The sequence below is a fragment of the Phycomyces blakesleeanus genome, assembly GCF_001638985.1.
Source record: "Phycomyces blakesleeanus NRRL 1555(-) unplaced genomic scaffold PHYBLscaffold_7, whole genome shotgun sequence".
Lineage (NCBI taxonomy): Eukaryota > Fungi > Mucoromycota > Mucoromycetes > Mucorales > Phycomycetaceae > Phycomyces > Phycomyces blakesleeanus.
The window spans coordinates 569058-582980 of NW_017265140.1; the positions used below are offsets into that span (position 1 = coordinate 569058).

A 13923-nucleotide genomic window follows, 5' to 3' on the forward strand; every position below is an offset into this window, starting at 1 on the left:
ACAGATAACAAAGATTTAGTCAACCGAATTTATTTTTTATTTTATTTTATTTTATTATATATATTTTATATGAGCAATTAAGGTAGTGAAATATTAAGCCAAATGAGAGAGAGAGAGAGAGAGAAAAAAAAAGAAAGTGTAAAAATACATAGACAATTCACAACTTCTTTTACTTTCTATTCTTCTTCTTCTTACTCTTCTTCCTTATATATATATTTGTATATATATTTAATATTTAATATTTAATATTTTTAATATATTACAACCTTAATTATAAAATATAAAAATATATATAAAAAAAAATAACATTAATAACATTAATAATAATAATAATAATAAAATTATATACTTGTTAGATATAAAAATAATATTTCTTTTTTTTTTACTTTAATATCTCTCTTAGAACTTGCTTCTTCAATATAACCCAAGTTAATTGCCTCAATCCTCTTTTAATAATCATTTCGACATGATGGGCAGCACTTCAATAGCCCTCCCGCTCGATACCGACCCTGCCCTCGACCTGATGCACCAAAAACCAAAAAGCCCCATCTCAGACTCAGCAAATATCCTCTCTATAATCAAAGAGCAAGCCAATGAAGACGAAGACCCCGAAAAGAACCGTGTGGCCTACGAGAACATGTCTTGCGACGAAATGGCTAAGCGTATGGCAGACAGCTACAGGCAATTATCAGAGATGCTCGGTACCACAATCGCCACTCCCTCAACCGTGTCTGAGAAGAGCGACACACGCGATTACGACTTCCCGGAACTCACCGATGAAGAAACCGAAGAGGGAATTCTGTCAGATCCAGCTGAAGAAGCCGCCAAGAAACTCAAGATGACGAAGCTATTCACCAAAGCCGCATCTAACGGTAACGCTGACAAGGTCCGCAAGCTTCTTCAGGACGACAAGACCAAGGCTTTAATCGACATTGATGCCAAAGACGAAGATGGCACCACTCCGCTAATCTACGCTGTCTGCTTTGGCAAAGCCGAGATTGCTCAGCTGTTGCTTGCAGCGGGTGCCAAAATTGATATTCAGGATGCATGTAAGTTTTGTTGTTAGGTAAATAGACCACAAATCTGACACATCAACACTATGCATTCCAGTCGGTTGGTCCGCTCTCATGTGGGCAACAAACAACAATCACGAAGGTTTGGTTAAAATCCTACTCGAACACGGCGCTTCCTCCCAGACCAAATCTGCCAAGGGTCGTACCGTCTTTGACTTCCTCAACACCGAAAACCAAAAGATTGTCGAAATCCTCACCACAAACCCCCGAGACAGCATATCATCTACTTCTAGCATTGCCGGTCGTACCCCTGGAAGTGTCTCCTCTACCTCTTCCAATGCCGGAGACTGCGACTTCTATTATCAGTCTACAGTAGAGGGCTATGATACATTTATGGAAGAAGAAGCAAATCGTCATCAGAAACTAATCGAAACCGCCATGACTCTTGTCGGCGGAAACGACGTCGACAAATACAAAAACAACAAGGGGTATCATGATTTTGAAAACGACGAAGACGACGATGATGATGACGACGAAGATTTTGAATTTAATGAGGACGACGACGAAAACTATGAGGACAATGAGTTCCATTGGGACCGCTGCATGCCTGACCAGATGTTCGTTTTTGCTGCCGATGACCTTGATTACATTCTTGATACCGTTATCACCAACTTCCAGTTACCAGTCAAAACAAAACAGGAAATCTGTGTACCTGCAAATGTTGCCTTCTTGAGCGCACGTTTTGCCCACTACTTCTCAAGCGATGAATTACTCCATCAAGTCCTTAAGGGCGCCCTTGACCGCATGAGTAAAGCCGTCAAGGTATGAAAGCCCACTTTGTGGCTGAAATTAATCCAAATACCTGTTTATTTGTGTTTTATTTGCCTTGTATTGATCGCAACACATGGTGTTATTGGCCGATATTGATTTGATTTATTAATTTTGCTTTTGTGTATCACAATTAGGCCAATTCTCGCAATGTCCATGTGCTTGCATTTTGGATAACCAATTTTACCCAGGCACTCTATTACCTTAAGAAGGATTGCGGGCTAGTCGTAGCCACGGCAGAACATCAACTGCGCCTATCAGAGCTAGTCCTTGAAACATATTTGATGATTATAAACGATACCGAACGACGTCTAGCAAAGGTCATCGTGCCAGCCATGCTGGAACACGAGCAGATCCCAGGCATGGAGGACGTCGATTTTGCAGATGACTGGCAACGCTTCTTCAGGCGCACCAGCAGACGTTCAGTGGGTGTACCTCCAGATGGTGGTCTGGCAGTACAGATGAAGCGCAATACCACACCAGACGAAGCAGGGCACAATATTTCGCCGCAGTCAATCACTAGTCTCTTGGATTCGATTCTGTTCGTCTTTGATTCGTACAACGTCCACCCGACCATTATAATTCAGGCCCTCGCCCAGTTTTTCCACTACATGTCCTGTGAAATGTTCAACCGGATCCTAACCACCAAGAAACTCCTTTGCCGCTCCAAGGCCATGCAGATCCGTCTTAATTTGTCTCAACTGGAAGACTGGATCCGTGCCAAACAGTTGCCCTCCAGTCTTGCTTCTTATCTCAACCCAACCATCCAATTATTGCAGCTGTTACAATGTCTTACTCAGCTTGGCGACCTCCCAAATTTTATTAGTACAGTTCAGACATTCGATGTCGTCAATTCACTCCAAATCAAGCGTTGTCTTATTAATTATCGCTACGAAGTCAACGAAGCTCGTCTACCAGAAGACGTCGAGCGTTATGCCATTCAAGTTGCTGAAGATAGCATTCGCTACAAGCAGGCCCGTCGACAATCTCGACAGTCTATGGACGCTAACCGCAAATCCGGTATACCCCTATCACGTGCTCAGAGTGTATCTCTTCAACGCAAGCCTTCTCGCCGAGACAGTGTCTCTAGTTTTGTCGGCTCTCTTATGTCCAGCGTTGGAATTTCTTCATCTATTTCCCTCCCCCCTACCCCCACAACCACCGAATACAACATTCCTTTAAGTGCCAAAACACCTGCAGACTCTAACTCAAAAGAAAAAGAAAAAGAAGAAGAAGAAGAAGAAGGGGAGGAAGAAGACACAAAAGAAATCAAAGACTCTCGGTTCATGCTGCCTTTCTCTGTGCCTACTACTGCACATATGGTTGCTGTTCACAGCTGGGCATCTGAGCCAGAAGAGGCAAGACGTGATAAGGAACTCCAGGCCGTGCCGGTCATACCTGAGGAGTGGATGGACAAGCTAGACAAGGGCAGTCTAGATTAACCATCTTTCTCTTTCTTTTTCTATTCTACTTTATTTTATTCTTTGCTTTTATTCTATTTTATTTTATTTTATCTTATCTTATTCTATCTTATATTCTAATATCCTATATCATGTTTACTAACCTCCTCCCTTTTCCTACGCCATGTCACTACTCTACATGTGGGTGTCTTTCACGCCAATCTCTCTCTCTCACGCACATACACAAACACACACACACACACAAACACACACACACATACACACACACATATATACTCTCACAACCACTTGTTATTTCTCTATTCCATCTTATCTAACTATATATTATGTAAATTACTCTCCTTTATGCCTTCCAAAAAAAAATGATCAAAGACAATAAAAAAACTTCAAATCCATACATTGCATTGCTTGAATAATTAAGAAAAAGGACTGTATACAGCACTAAATAAAGAACTTTAGTCTTGTTTTAACAGCGTGTCTTGAGTATGCAAGAAAAACTGAATTTTATAAATCAGTATTAGATAAATAAGCTCATCGATATTTTCATTATTATTTTTTATAGAAAATCACAAAAATCCGTGGTTTTTATTTTTGGCGTCGATCCCTTCGGAGTATCACCAGTCATTTTACAGCTCAAAGACACAGTAGATAAATAAAAGGGTAAAGTAACCCAGCTCACCCACAATTATATAGTTTCAAAAGAAGTGATTATCCAAGACTTTACATAATGAACAGAATTTTAGACCAAGTCGTATTGTAATTGAGACATATTTTGCAGTAGAGAAAAAGAAATTGTGCTCGGAGGACTTCAGATACAAAGAAAATATAAAGTCGGAAACAGTTTTTATTTGAAGCTTCAGAAATACATCAATAAAAATCTACTAAAAATTATAGCAATATATATATATATATACACAAAAATACTTTCTTCCCGACTATTCGGTCCATATTTGTGGTGTATTATGAATCGGTAACCTAACCAACACTACATTAATGCAACTGTCATGTAATTTAGTAAACTGTGATGCTATCCGGGACGGACAACCATTCAGTTCGATCGGGGCTGAAGGGCTGGGCCCAGGAAGCTCACAAGAGCACATTGCAGAACATAGTTTTATTATAGAGCCGTACACTCATAATAACATTGTACACACCAAATGAATAAAATAACCCACTTTTCTGTTAAATTTATAATTGTCGCAGAGAGCATATGTCGCTCTGGCCATTACTTGTTGTTTGACTCATTAAAAGAAACCCTTTGGTACAAGTATCTTGTACCTTTCTGTGGCAACCTCTCCCCACCTCATCCCCAATATCCCCTCTTACTCGTCCGCATATCTCCCCACCCACTCGGCGGATCTAAAGGTTCATACCGCTCAATATACTGTATTTTCAAATTGACTGTAGTTCAAATGCTTTATTTTTCGGATGAACTTAGCAGTCCTCGTGTGACAGCAAAAAGCTTCCCGCCACAATTTGCAATTTTTTGTTGTTTGAAGGTATAATCATCAGAAAGCGATCCATTCCATCCCCTTCTCATTTCCACAATGGCCAACCAACAGTTGCTGGAAACGCTCCCCGTAAGTATCTAATCAACACATTAAGAGCACCAAGCTAATCTTCCTAATTTTACAGGAGCGTATGACAGCACATGCACAGCTTTTTGACAGCTTGTTGCACCTCATACCCGCCAAATTTTATGTGACGGAAAAAAACGACGATCCCGTAAGAATCGATTCATTTTTGAATGAAACAATAGAATCAGATTACTTGGATCCTTCAACTCATTCTCGATTTCATATATAGACCGGATCTAAGTTTATGCATAACAAGCGGAAAAAGGCCCCTAAACAGGTCATCAAAGAAGCAACTAAAAAAGCAAAGAAAGCAAAGGTACATACAACACTATTATTAGAATATATATATAACTATATGAAAAACTGTACTCGGATAATAACACAATTATCTTAAACGATTTAGCTTGACCCCGAAAACAAAAAGTCAATAGCAGAAATCCAACAAGAAAAGGCTGCACAGTTGAAAGAAGAAGAAGAAGAAGACGCTGAAGCAGAAGAGGGAATTGATAGCGAAGACGATAGCGAGCCTGAAGAAGATAACGAAGAACCTAAGAAGGTTCATCTTGGAAACTCTAAATTCAGCGGTCTTGGAGATGATGAGGAAGAAGAGAGTGTATCTATTACTGCTACTACTGAGGCAATTGGTAAGGGTTGCTACATTGAACTTGGACGAGAAATTAGAACATTCTGTTAATAATTATGATTCAAATTTCAGTACCCGTACAGCCTATGCAGCAAGGAAGTATTTCTGATCTTCGTGACCGTCTCCAGGAACGTATTGCTTCTATGCGCCAGAAGCGTCACGCACCTGGCACAGAGAACGCAAAGGCTCGCAGTCGTCAGGACGTACTCGCGGCACGATTAAAAAAGAAGGAAGATAGAAAGAAGGCCTTGAAAGCACAAAAGGAGAAGGGTGGTAAGGCTACCTCTGAAGAACTCGTCAAGGATCCTACTTACTCAAAGGTAAAAGAAAAATGAAAAGCAATTGAGTATAATACGACATTTATTAAATTAATATGACACTTCTATATCTATTTGTTTATCTAGCCATCTGCTGCCAGTCGTCCCTCTGCTGACTCAATTAAGATGGACGGTGATCTTTACTTTGGAAAATTGGATGTTGGAAACGAGCAAAAGAAGAAAAAGGGCCCATCTGATGCCAAGACTCAGCTGAAGAAGGTTGAGGCTAAGCAGGAAAAGCTCGAGAAGCTCAAGGCAGAAGATAAGGAGAAGGCTGCTGCTATGGAAGAAAAAGAAGACTGGCAAAAGGCTATTGCCATGGCCCAGGGTGAGAAATTCAAGGACGATGTTAAGCTGTTGAAGAAGACCATTAAGCGTGAAGAGAAGCAAAAGTCTAAGAGTGCCGAAAAGTGGAACGAACGTCTCGATAAGGTCAAGAGAGATGAACAGTACAAGGTTAAGAAGAGAAACGAAAACCTTCAGAAGCACATTGATTTCAAGACTAGCAAACACAAGGGTGGTAAGAAAGACAAGGGCAAGTCCAAGTCCAAGTCTAGTGACAACAAAGGTGGAAAGGGAGGCAAGGGAGGCAAGGCACGGCCTGGCTTCGAAGGTGGAAAGCGCAGTAAAGACGGCAAGGTTACCAAGGGAAAGAAGTAGAATGATTTCATCCAATAAATACATCAACAAACATCACTTTCAACATCTCGATTCCATTGTGACCTTCTTTTTCTCATTTTACCCCACATTTCAACCCCATGTTTTCCTTTTTCTCCTTCAAAACTACAAATTCACACACATACATACACATATTTACAAGAATTACAATAAAAGATTGCGACAAGTTAAATCCAGTACAACCATACATACAATGGCCCAAATCATCCTTGGACCTCACAATGGAATCTCTATCAATGGAACTCGACCTCGCAGACCAAAGACACGCAAATTACTTACAACAGAGAGCAAACTGACTAATGAATTTCAGCTTGTTCCAATGCCCATAATCCATCCTATCCAAATCTTAAGCTTATTTCCTGGAGAAGATTGGCAAATTGAATGCACAGAAGGCGACCAGTACAACATCACTCTAAAAAATGTAGATTCAATGGTCAAATTTCTTGCTGTACTTGACCAATGGGCTCAAACAACATCCCTTCCGCAATCCATCCCCTCAACAAATATCTCTGTCGCAAAAAATTCTCTTCAGTATAATCCAGCCGCCTTCCCATATATAAACTTTCACAGCGAACTTTATGTTAAGACTGCTTGGAAACCGACTATGGAATGGGCGAACTTTGACGCCATGCTTTTGACCCTCTTGGACGACTGTGTACACTATTATATTGACTGTATGAACCATTACTATCCAGTTATACCCAAGCAACAACTTATTCAATGGTATGCATCTCTTGATGATCCTGCTAGTGATCCACTTGCACTAAGCATTGCAACGTTTTGGGTACGACATGTACTCATTCATCATCCTCCGGCCCCTTTGCGACATCTTAACGAAAAAACAATTCCAGACACCGTTCAAGCCAAACTAGCATCCTTGGCACGAGAAGCACTGTCAAATTGCTTTGACATTCCACATACACACCATATCCTTGCATTATGTCTATTAAACATGACTACTGTAATTCCCATATCACAAAAGGCATTATATCATACAGTAGCTGTTCGGATGGCTCTTGCACTTGGTATAAGTCCATTGGTATGGGATCAGACGGCTATATATAACGATAAAAATGTGCTAGACAACCGACTCTGGTGGTACTTATACCAGATCGATCACTTTCTACATGAATCTGGTGCAATATCATGCTCAATGCTTCAACCGCAATCTGACAATCATGAAGATCTGGCAAGACTACAGCGCCCTGGTCCCTGCTCGCTGGACGAGCTGGAAGAACAAACTGGTGTAGTAGTATGGAGTAACGTTCTCAAGGTGTGGCTACTACGCCGTCGTTTGGTGCTTGAGTTAGAAAGGGCAAACATGGAAGATCCGGTACACTTGAAACATTTATTAGATAAGGTTGTCGACGCTATTGGTACCTGGGCATCTGAGTTGCCCGCTTATCTCAAACCGGGGGCCTTTCTCGATACTCCTGGAGGTCCACTAGCTGAACAGTGCTACTCAATCTCTATGGAAAGATGTACGAACCTTGCTCTTTTGCTACATCGCTTCCTACCTCTTGATGGAACTACCCTCAATCCACTTCAACGCCAAGCAATTATGATGATGATTGATGGCTCTATTGAGCTTATAAGCTTACGGCTCGCTGTTCTTCAGTTCGCTCCATGTCAAACTTGGCCAGGTGATCTCAGGCGCTCTGTTGAGCTGCTGGTACAGAGTCTTAAATACAACGACTCTGCTATCACTGCTCGATGTAAGCTTGGTCTTATGCGAGCTCTTCGAATTCTAAGATCTATGGCTGAAGTAAGATGGGAGGATGATATTTGTATTGAAATGATTGCCAAGATTGAGAAAATCATTATCCCCTCTGGAACTTGCTCTAAAGGGAAACTAATAATGGATAGCTCACCTGAAATTGCTTCAAGAAGTATCAAGATTTCAAATAACCTATACGAAGGTGTCATGATGTTTGATCGCGACCTTCAGCCAAGAGCACAATATTACAACCCAACACCCACCGATGGATCAGGAAATTTCACATTTATTGAAGATCCTGCCCAAAATTTCTCTGCAACATAAAAGCCATGTAAATATTTATAATAAACTTGTAATATTATCTGTACAAATAAAGAAACATAAATTATTGAACCTTAAAAAAAATCTAATACGCCTTTCGTGAGAAGTGGTGAAACCGTTAATTCTTTCTTTCCTTGGCTGAGTTGAAGTCCAAGAGTAACTGTACAAAAAAGGATGCTAGTTTGCGGGGATCTTGTCTCCACCAATCGGCCTATTCCATCTTAGCACTAAATAAGGCGATCGGTTAAGTCGAGAGATTTCCTACCTTCCTAATATGCTCTCACATTCCTTATTTAATTTATTGGCAAGTAGCAAGTAATACCGGATTATGGTCAATAAAATTATGTGTATTAAACTCTTGAGAAATATTTTGGAAGAAGGACATCTATATAAATAGAGGGACAATTGTTCCAAACTTTCCTTTTTCTTCCTCCATTATACGTATACATACATACATATATATATATATATATATATATTATTTCTATTGCCACTATCATTATGTCACTCTCCTCTGATATGTCCGTTGCCAGTTGGCAAAAGCTTGGCTCTATTGACATCATCCAAAAGAAGGTTCCCGCTATTAAGGCAGGCGAAGTTCTGGTCAAGGTAGCAGCTTCTGGTATTTGTGGTGAGTTCTTTTGTTGTTGTTTTTGTCTTAGACGTCTTCTACTATAAGAATAATAAGAAGCACAAAGTACTTATGCTCTTCAAAGGCACTGATCTTCACATATGTCGCGGTGAGACACCCCATGCATCCCAAAAGGTGGTCATTGGACACGAATTTTCTGGGAATATTGTGGCCGTTCATGAACAATCCAAGACTAGTCTTTCTGTTGGAGATCTGGTATCAATTGACCCTAACGTTCCATGCAACGCGTGTTCTTTCTGTCGTAACAAGAAGTACCATCTCTGCAATGACTTGTTTTGTATCGGGGTTACGGTTGATGGTGGTATGTCCGAATACGTCGCTGTTCCTATCACAGCTGTATATTCCGTCCCTTCCCATGTTACCCCAGAAGTAGCATGTTTGGCCGAGCCTCTTTCATGCGTAGTACATGCTGTGGACATGGGCGAAATCAAGAGTGGTGATCGTGTGCTTATTATTGGAGCTGGTCCAATTGGTATGATGGCTTTGGCACTATGCTCAACTGGTGGGGCCCATGTAACGATCATTGAACCAAACGAGATGCGTAGAAAAATGGCTACTTCTATTTTCAAGGCCAATGTTGCGGTTGCTCCTGGTGCGTTGGTTCCTGGTGATGGTGCTAAGGGTGAAGGTTACGATGTTGTGTTTGAGTGTGTGGGAAGACCGGAGACCATGAGCCAGGCTGTCCAGTTTGCCAAGGCCGGAGGAACTGTCGTATGGGTTGGAGTGGCCAAAACAGATGCTCGCGTTTCAGTATCTCCCTTTGATGTTTACCGAAAAGAACTCACTATTCGGTCAACTTATACAAACCCTTTTGGTATGGATAGGGCTGTCAAGATTCTTGCAGATGAAAAGGTAGACTGGAGCTCCCTTGTCACACATTCCTTTCCCCTCCGGGATTTTGATGAAGCTTGGAAAGTGTTCCTGACTGGCACAGGACTCAAAGTCTGTATCAAGCCTTAGATCTATTTATATGTTATATCCACTCTTCTATACTATTGTTTATTATCAGCCTTCAATACTATGTGGTATAAAGTCACCCAGGGATAAGATAAATAGTGGAATCACAAATATAGCTAGTCAATCTACTTGATACAGTAGCTATCTGATTAGTGCAATTCTAAAAACTCACCCCACCATCAAAATAAGCTACCTACTATTAATAAAAATAATAATGCTTCAAAATAACTATGATGGCTTGGAAATGATGATATTATCAGTTGACATCAGTTTAGTACTCATTATTTGTCAAAGAAAAAAAATAGTAAAACTCTCTTCTTTTTTCATGTTTTTATATCACGGCTTTTATACAAAGTCCTTAACAAATATATATATATATATATATACATAAAGCCAAGCATGGATCTTTGTTAAAATAAAACCTATGAATCTCTCCTAAATACTGGAAAGTTTCAGACCTATCGCTGTTTGGGTTAAATATGAGTGTAAATTATCAAACCTTCTCTCTTTTCCTGACTCTATTATTACCACTTTCTTTTTCTCATAGTGTGATACAAATATATGCAGTATCTATACGGACGTGTAAAGTAAAGATGTTCACGTTAATTATTGTATTCAAGATATATTGGCTCTATATTTGTGGATAATAATATAATAGCTATTGGTTGACCAGAACGAAATCCAATTGATATAATACTGGTGATTTTGGTTGAAAGGATTTACCAATTAAATTCATTTCATATGTGTTTCTAATTGCAATATTAACTTTGTCATCTTGAGAATTAATAACAGTATTATATATCTTTTCTCTTAAGACAAACTGGCTCATTTTTCTCTCAGATATTTCGTATAAATAATAATAATTACTGGGCTAAAACTATCACTCTTATAACTTGGAATAAGTATATGTAACACGTCCGTATGTATATATTTTATATTCTGTGATTATCATAAACTATATTCATCTACTCTTTAATAATAGGATAGCTGGCTTGAACTTTCTGTTTCATGAGAAAATATCAATTATAAATGTTTGCTACGAGCTGAAGGAACACAAAAGAAAATAAACGGGCCCATACTAGTAAAAGGAATTTTTTTTTATTATCCATATCAAGATAGTAGAAAGAAATGTAGATTTCATATTAATAGTAAAGATATAAAATGTAAAATATAAAGATTAAAAATCTGGACTTTTTAAATGTGCCTGAAAGAAATTTATAGCGCAGATGTTTGAAAAGTTAAAGAGCAACATCTTTATATACTACATTTTCTGTGCTGCCAATATCCCTTTTTGTAAAATATATGGCTACCCATATGAAAAAACTGGGTGGCTAAGATAAAAACCAACATTAGGTAACATTCTACTTCGCGCTTTGTTTATTAGCATTGCAAATGCAGCACGGACAAGAAATTTGCAGCGTGAAAATATAAAGCGCAATTCTCCTGTAATTTCTGGCATATTTAATATTAGAAGGGAGTGTTTTGTTCCGTTGGGTCATTGATCCAATCGTTTTATACTGATATGTACCATGTGAGACGGAAAACAAACCCCTTTGGTGCCATTACACACGCCAGCTTTGGGATCGATCTCGCGCGTGATCATAAGAGACATATCAACTTTCAACTTTAGTATATCTAGTAAATTTTTACTGCAAATGAGGAAGTTGTCAAACTCGAATGGGTATCTGGAATTGTCCACATCCGGGTCATTAGAGTATATGGCTGTGTCCAAGTAGGTATATACACGGTCGTCTCTAGGAAACATCTTAAGAGCAACTTCATTAATTTGGCTAAGCATATCTGTTATTCTGATAACTGAATTTCCGTTATAGTAGCAAGAACATTACTCAACAGAAGATATGTACGAATACATCTTATTGATTAGTTGCCCAAAAAATCCAAATTATATATGCCACTAAACAGTAATATACATGATGTGTTCATTCTGAAATTCTCTATTACCAATGACAAAACTTTTTTCAGAAAATTTACATGTGAGCTGCCCACTCTATAAAAGTCGTGTGCTTTAAGTTAAATGAAGCACTTTTGAGGCACTAATCTAAAATTTTAGACGATGTTCTTCTTTTTATAACGACAAAACTTGTCAAAATTACCACCAAAAGCAATAACCTTTCCACCAAATGGGATTTGCTCATAAGCATGATCAGCTGTGTCCATTATGTCGCAAAGACAGCAATTAATGATTCAAAGCTATGTCTACTTCACATTATAACTTCGACCCAGAGAAATAGCCTTGCTTTCGGAATAATATTGGTGTGAAGGAATCCAAGATATATAATGCAGAAAGATTTGTAGTTTGTATTTAAAGGTATTTTGAATCTTTTGTGGGCAGTTCTTCCACTTAGCAAGAGGATTATGGCAATTTGTTCTTGCAATCTAATATGACTTATGAGTTCCTTAAAAAGCAAGGATTTTTCTGTTGCGACTAGGACTACCAACGAAGAATAGTGCTTGCTTGTTCAATTTCTTGCATGTTTATGAATGTAACGATCGCACTATAAGCGGCTTTTTGTTCTGCATTCAGCATTTTTTTTGTTTTCTTCAAGAATTCTTTGCTTTTTTTCTGCACTATGCCTTTTTTTCTCAACAATTTCAAGATATTGCATCGCTGAGAATTCTTCTACTTCCATTACGTAGTTTTGTGATATTTATGGATATTCAGAAAGATTATGGCCAATTACTTGAAGACTTGCTGTTTTTGGTTCCTCAGTCAAGTCTATTTCAACACTTTTAATATTATGATTTACAGTGAAGTAATTGTCATCAGTAATTATATATTTGTGTTTCTTCAGTAGCACAGAAGGGCTTTTTGGAGAACATTTGGCTAAGATATAAGTGAACAACACGTATATGATGCGGCAGAAAGAGCGAGTTATTCAGCTTCATGTAGATCATGATCCCACTCGTTGCCATCAGCTAATAATCCAAGAGCAAGCACAGCCTATTAGGAAGTTTCACACAAAGCTCCATCTACTGTATTGATACTTTTGAGACTGACTGGGCATGGTGCTTTTAAAAAAAGCATTCTAATGCAAAATGAATACATGTTTGATGTACTGGTAGCATATATTCTGGCAAAAACTTCATTAAAATTAATGTTGCGCCTTGTCTTTTACTCTTTCTTTCAAGAATTATATATATATACTACTTTGTAATCTTATCATATGTGTCTTTTTGTATATTAACGTCAATGACACAAAGATGATAAATTCTAAAATATTTGTTTCTTAGGATACAGAATTCTGCACGAACCGTATTTCTGCTACAGTCATAATATTTTGAAATTTAACATATTGCTCATTAGGAAGTTGTATGCTGAATTTTTTAGAATATTGAATGATACATACATACTGGTACAAATAGTACACCACACTGCATCATATAGACCAATACATTGTGTACTCTAATACTTAGTACTTTCATCAACTAAGGTATATTATTTCTGGGTGGTTTTTCTGTTTTTGTTGGTAGAAGCAATATTTATTTTGAATATTTTCAACTTTGCACACTGAGCCTTTTGCAAGATACTTGTATAAATATTTAATTATTCTGGTAATGGATTAAATTTTGAAGTTTATGTAAGTGTCATATTTATAGTACAGCATGTTAATTGGTAACATCAAAATGATCATTTCCAAATGTACTGTCAGGAACCGATCTGAACAAGAACAAGAACAGAGAAAACGGATAGAGAAATATAGATAGATTCCTTTATTAAAGAAGTTGTTTGCTTGATCTTTCTATAATCAAGTTCTATTACTCTACAAAAATTATATGA

General features: G+C 38.4%; 4 protein-coding genes across 4 annotated transcripts; 3 read left to right on the forward strand and 1 right to left on the reverse strand.

Annotated features, from left to right (window-relative positions):
• Positions 1-466: 466 nt before the first annotated feature.
• PHYBLDRAFT_143607 (hypothetical protein) lies at positions 467-3283 on the forward strand (the record flags this gene model as incomplete). The annotated part of the gene is made up of 3 exons (XM_018431027.1): positions 467-1049; positions 1111-1835; positions 1979-3283. 3 exons carry the CDS (start codon positions 467-469, stop codon positions 3281-3283), a joined length of 2613 nt encoding a protein of 870 aa, XP_018293392.1.
• A 3387-nt stretch (positions 3284-6670) lies between these two features.
• PHYBLDRAFT_64277 (hypothetical protein) lies at positions 6671-8518 on the forward strand (the record flags this gene model as incomplete). Its single annotated transcript, XM_018441266.1, has 1 exon — positions 6671-8518. One exon carries the CDS (start codon positions 6671-6673, stop codon positions 8516-8518), a length of 1848 nt encoding a protein of 615 aa, XP_018293393.1.
• A 516-nt stretch (positions 8519-9034) lies between these two features.
• PHYBLDRAFT_123858 (hypothetical protein) lies at positions 9035-10345 on the forward strand (the record flags this gene model as incomplete). The annotated part of the gene is made up of 2 exons (XM_018428957.1): positions 9035-9146; positions 9232-10345. The coding sequence occupies 2 exons, from the start codon at positions 9035-9037 to the stop codon at positions 10125-10127; spliced, it is 1008 nt and encodes a 335-aa protein (XP_018293394.1). The 3' UTR covers positions 10128-10345.
• Positions 10346-11619: 1274 nt separating this feature from the next.
• PHYBLDRAFT_64279 (hypothetical protein) lies at positions 11620-12302 on the reverse strand (the record flags this gene model as incomplete). The annotated part of the gene is made up of 2 exons (XM_018441267.1): positions 11620-11939; positions 12239-12302. The coding sequence occupies 2 exons, from the start codon at positions 12300-12302 to the stop codon at positions 11620-11622; spliced, it is 384 nt and encodes a 127-aa protein (XP_018293395.1).
• Positions 12303-13923: the final 1621 nt, after the last annotated feature.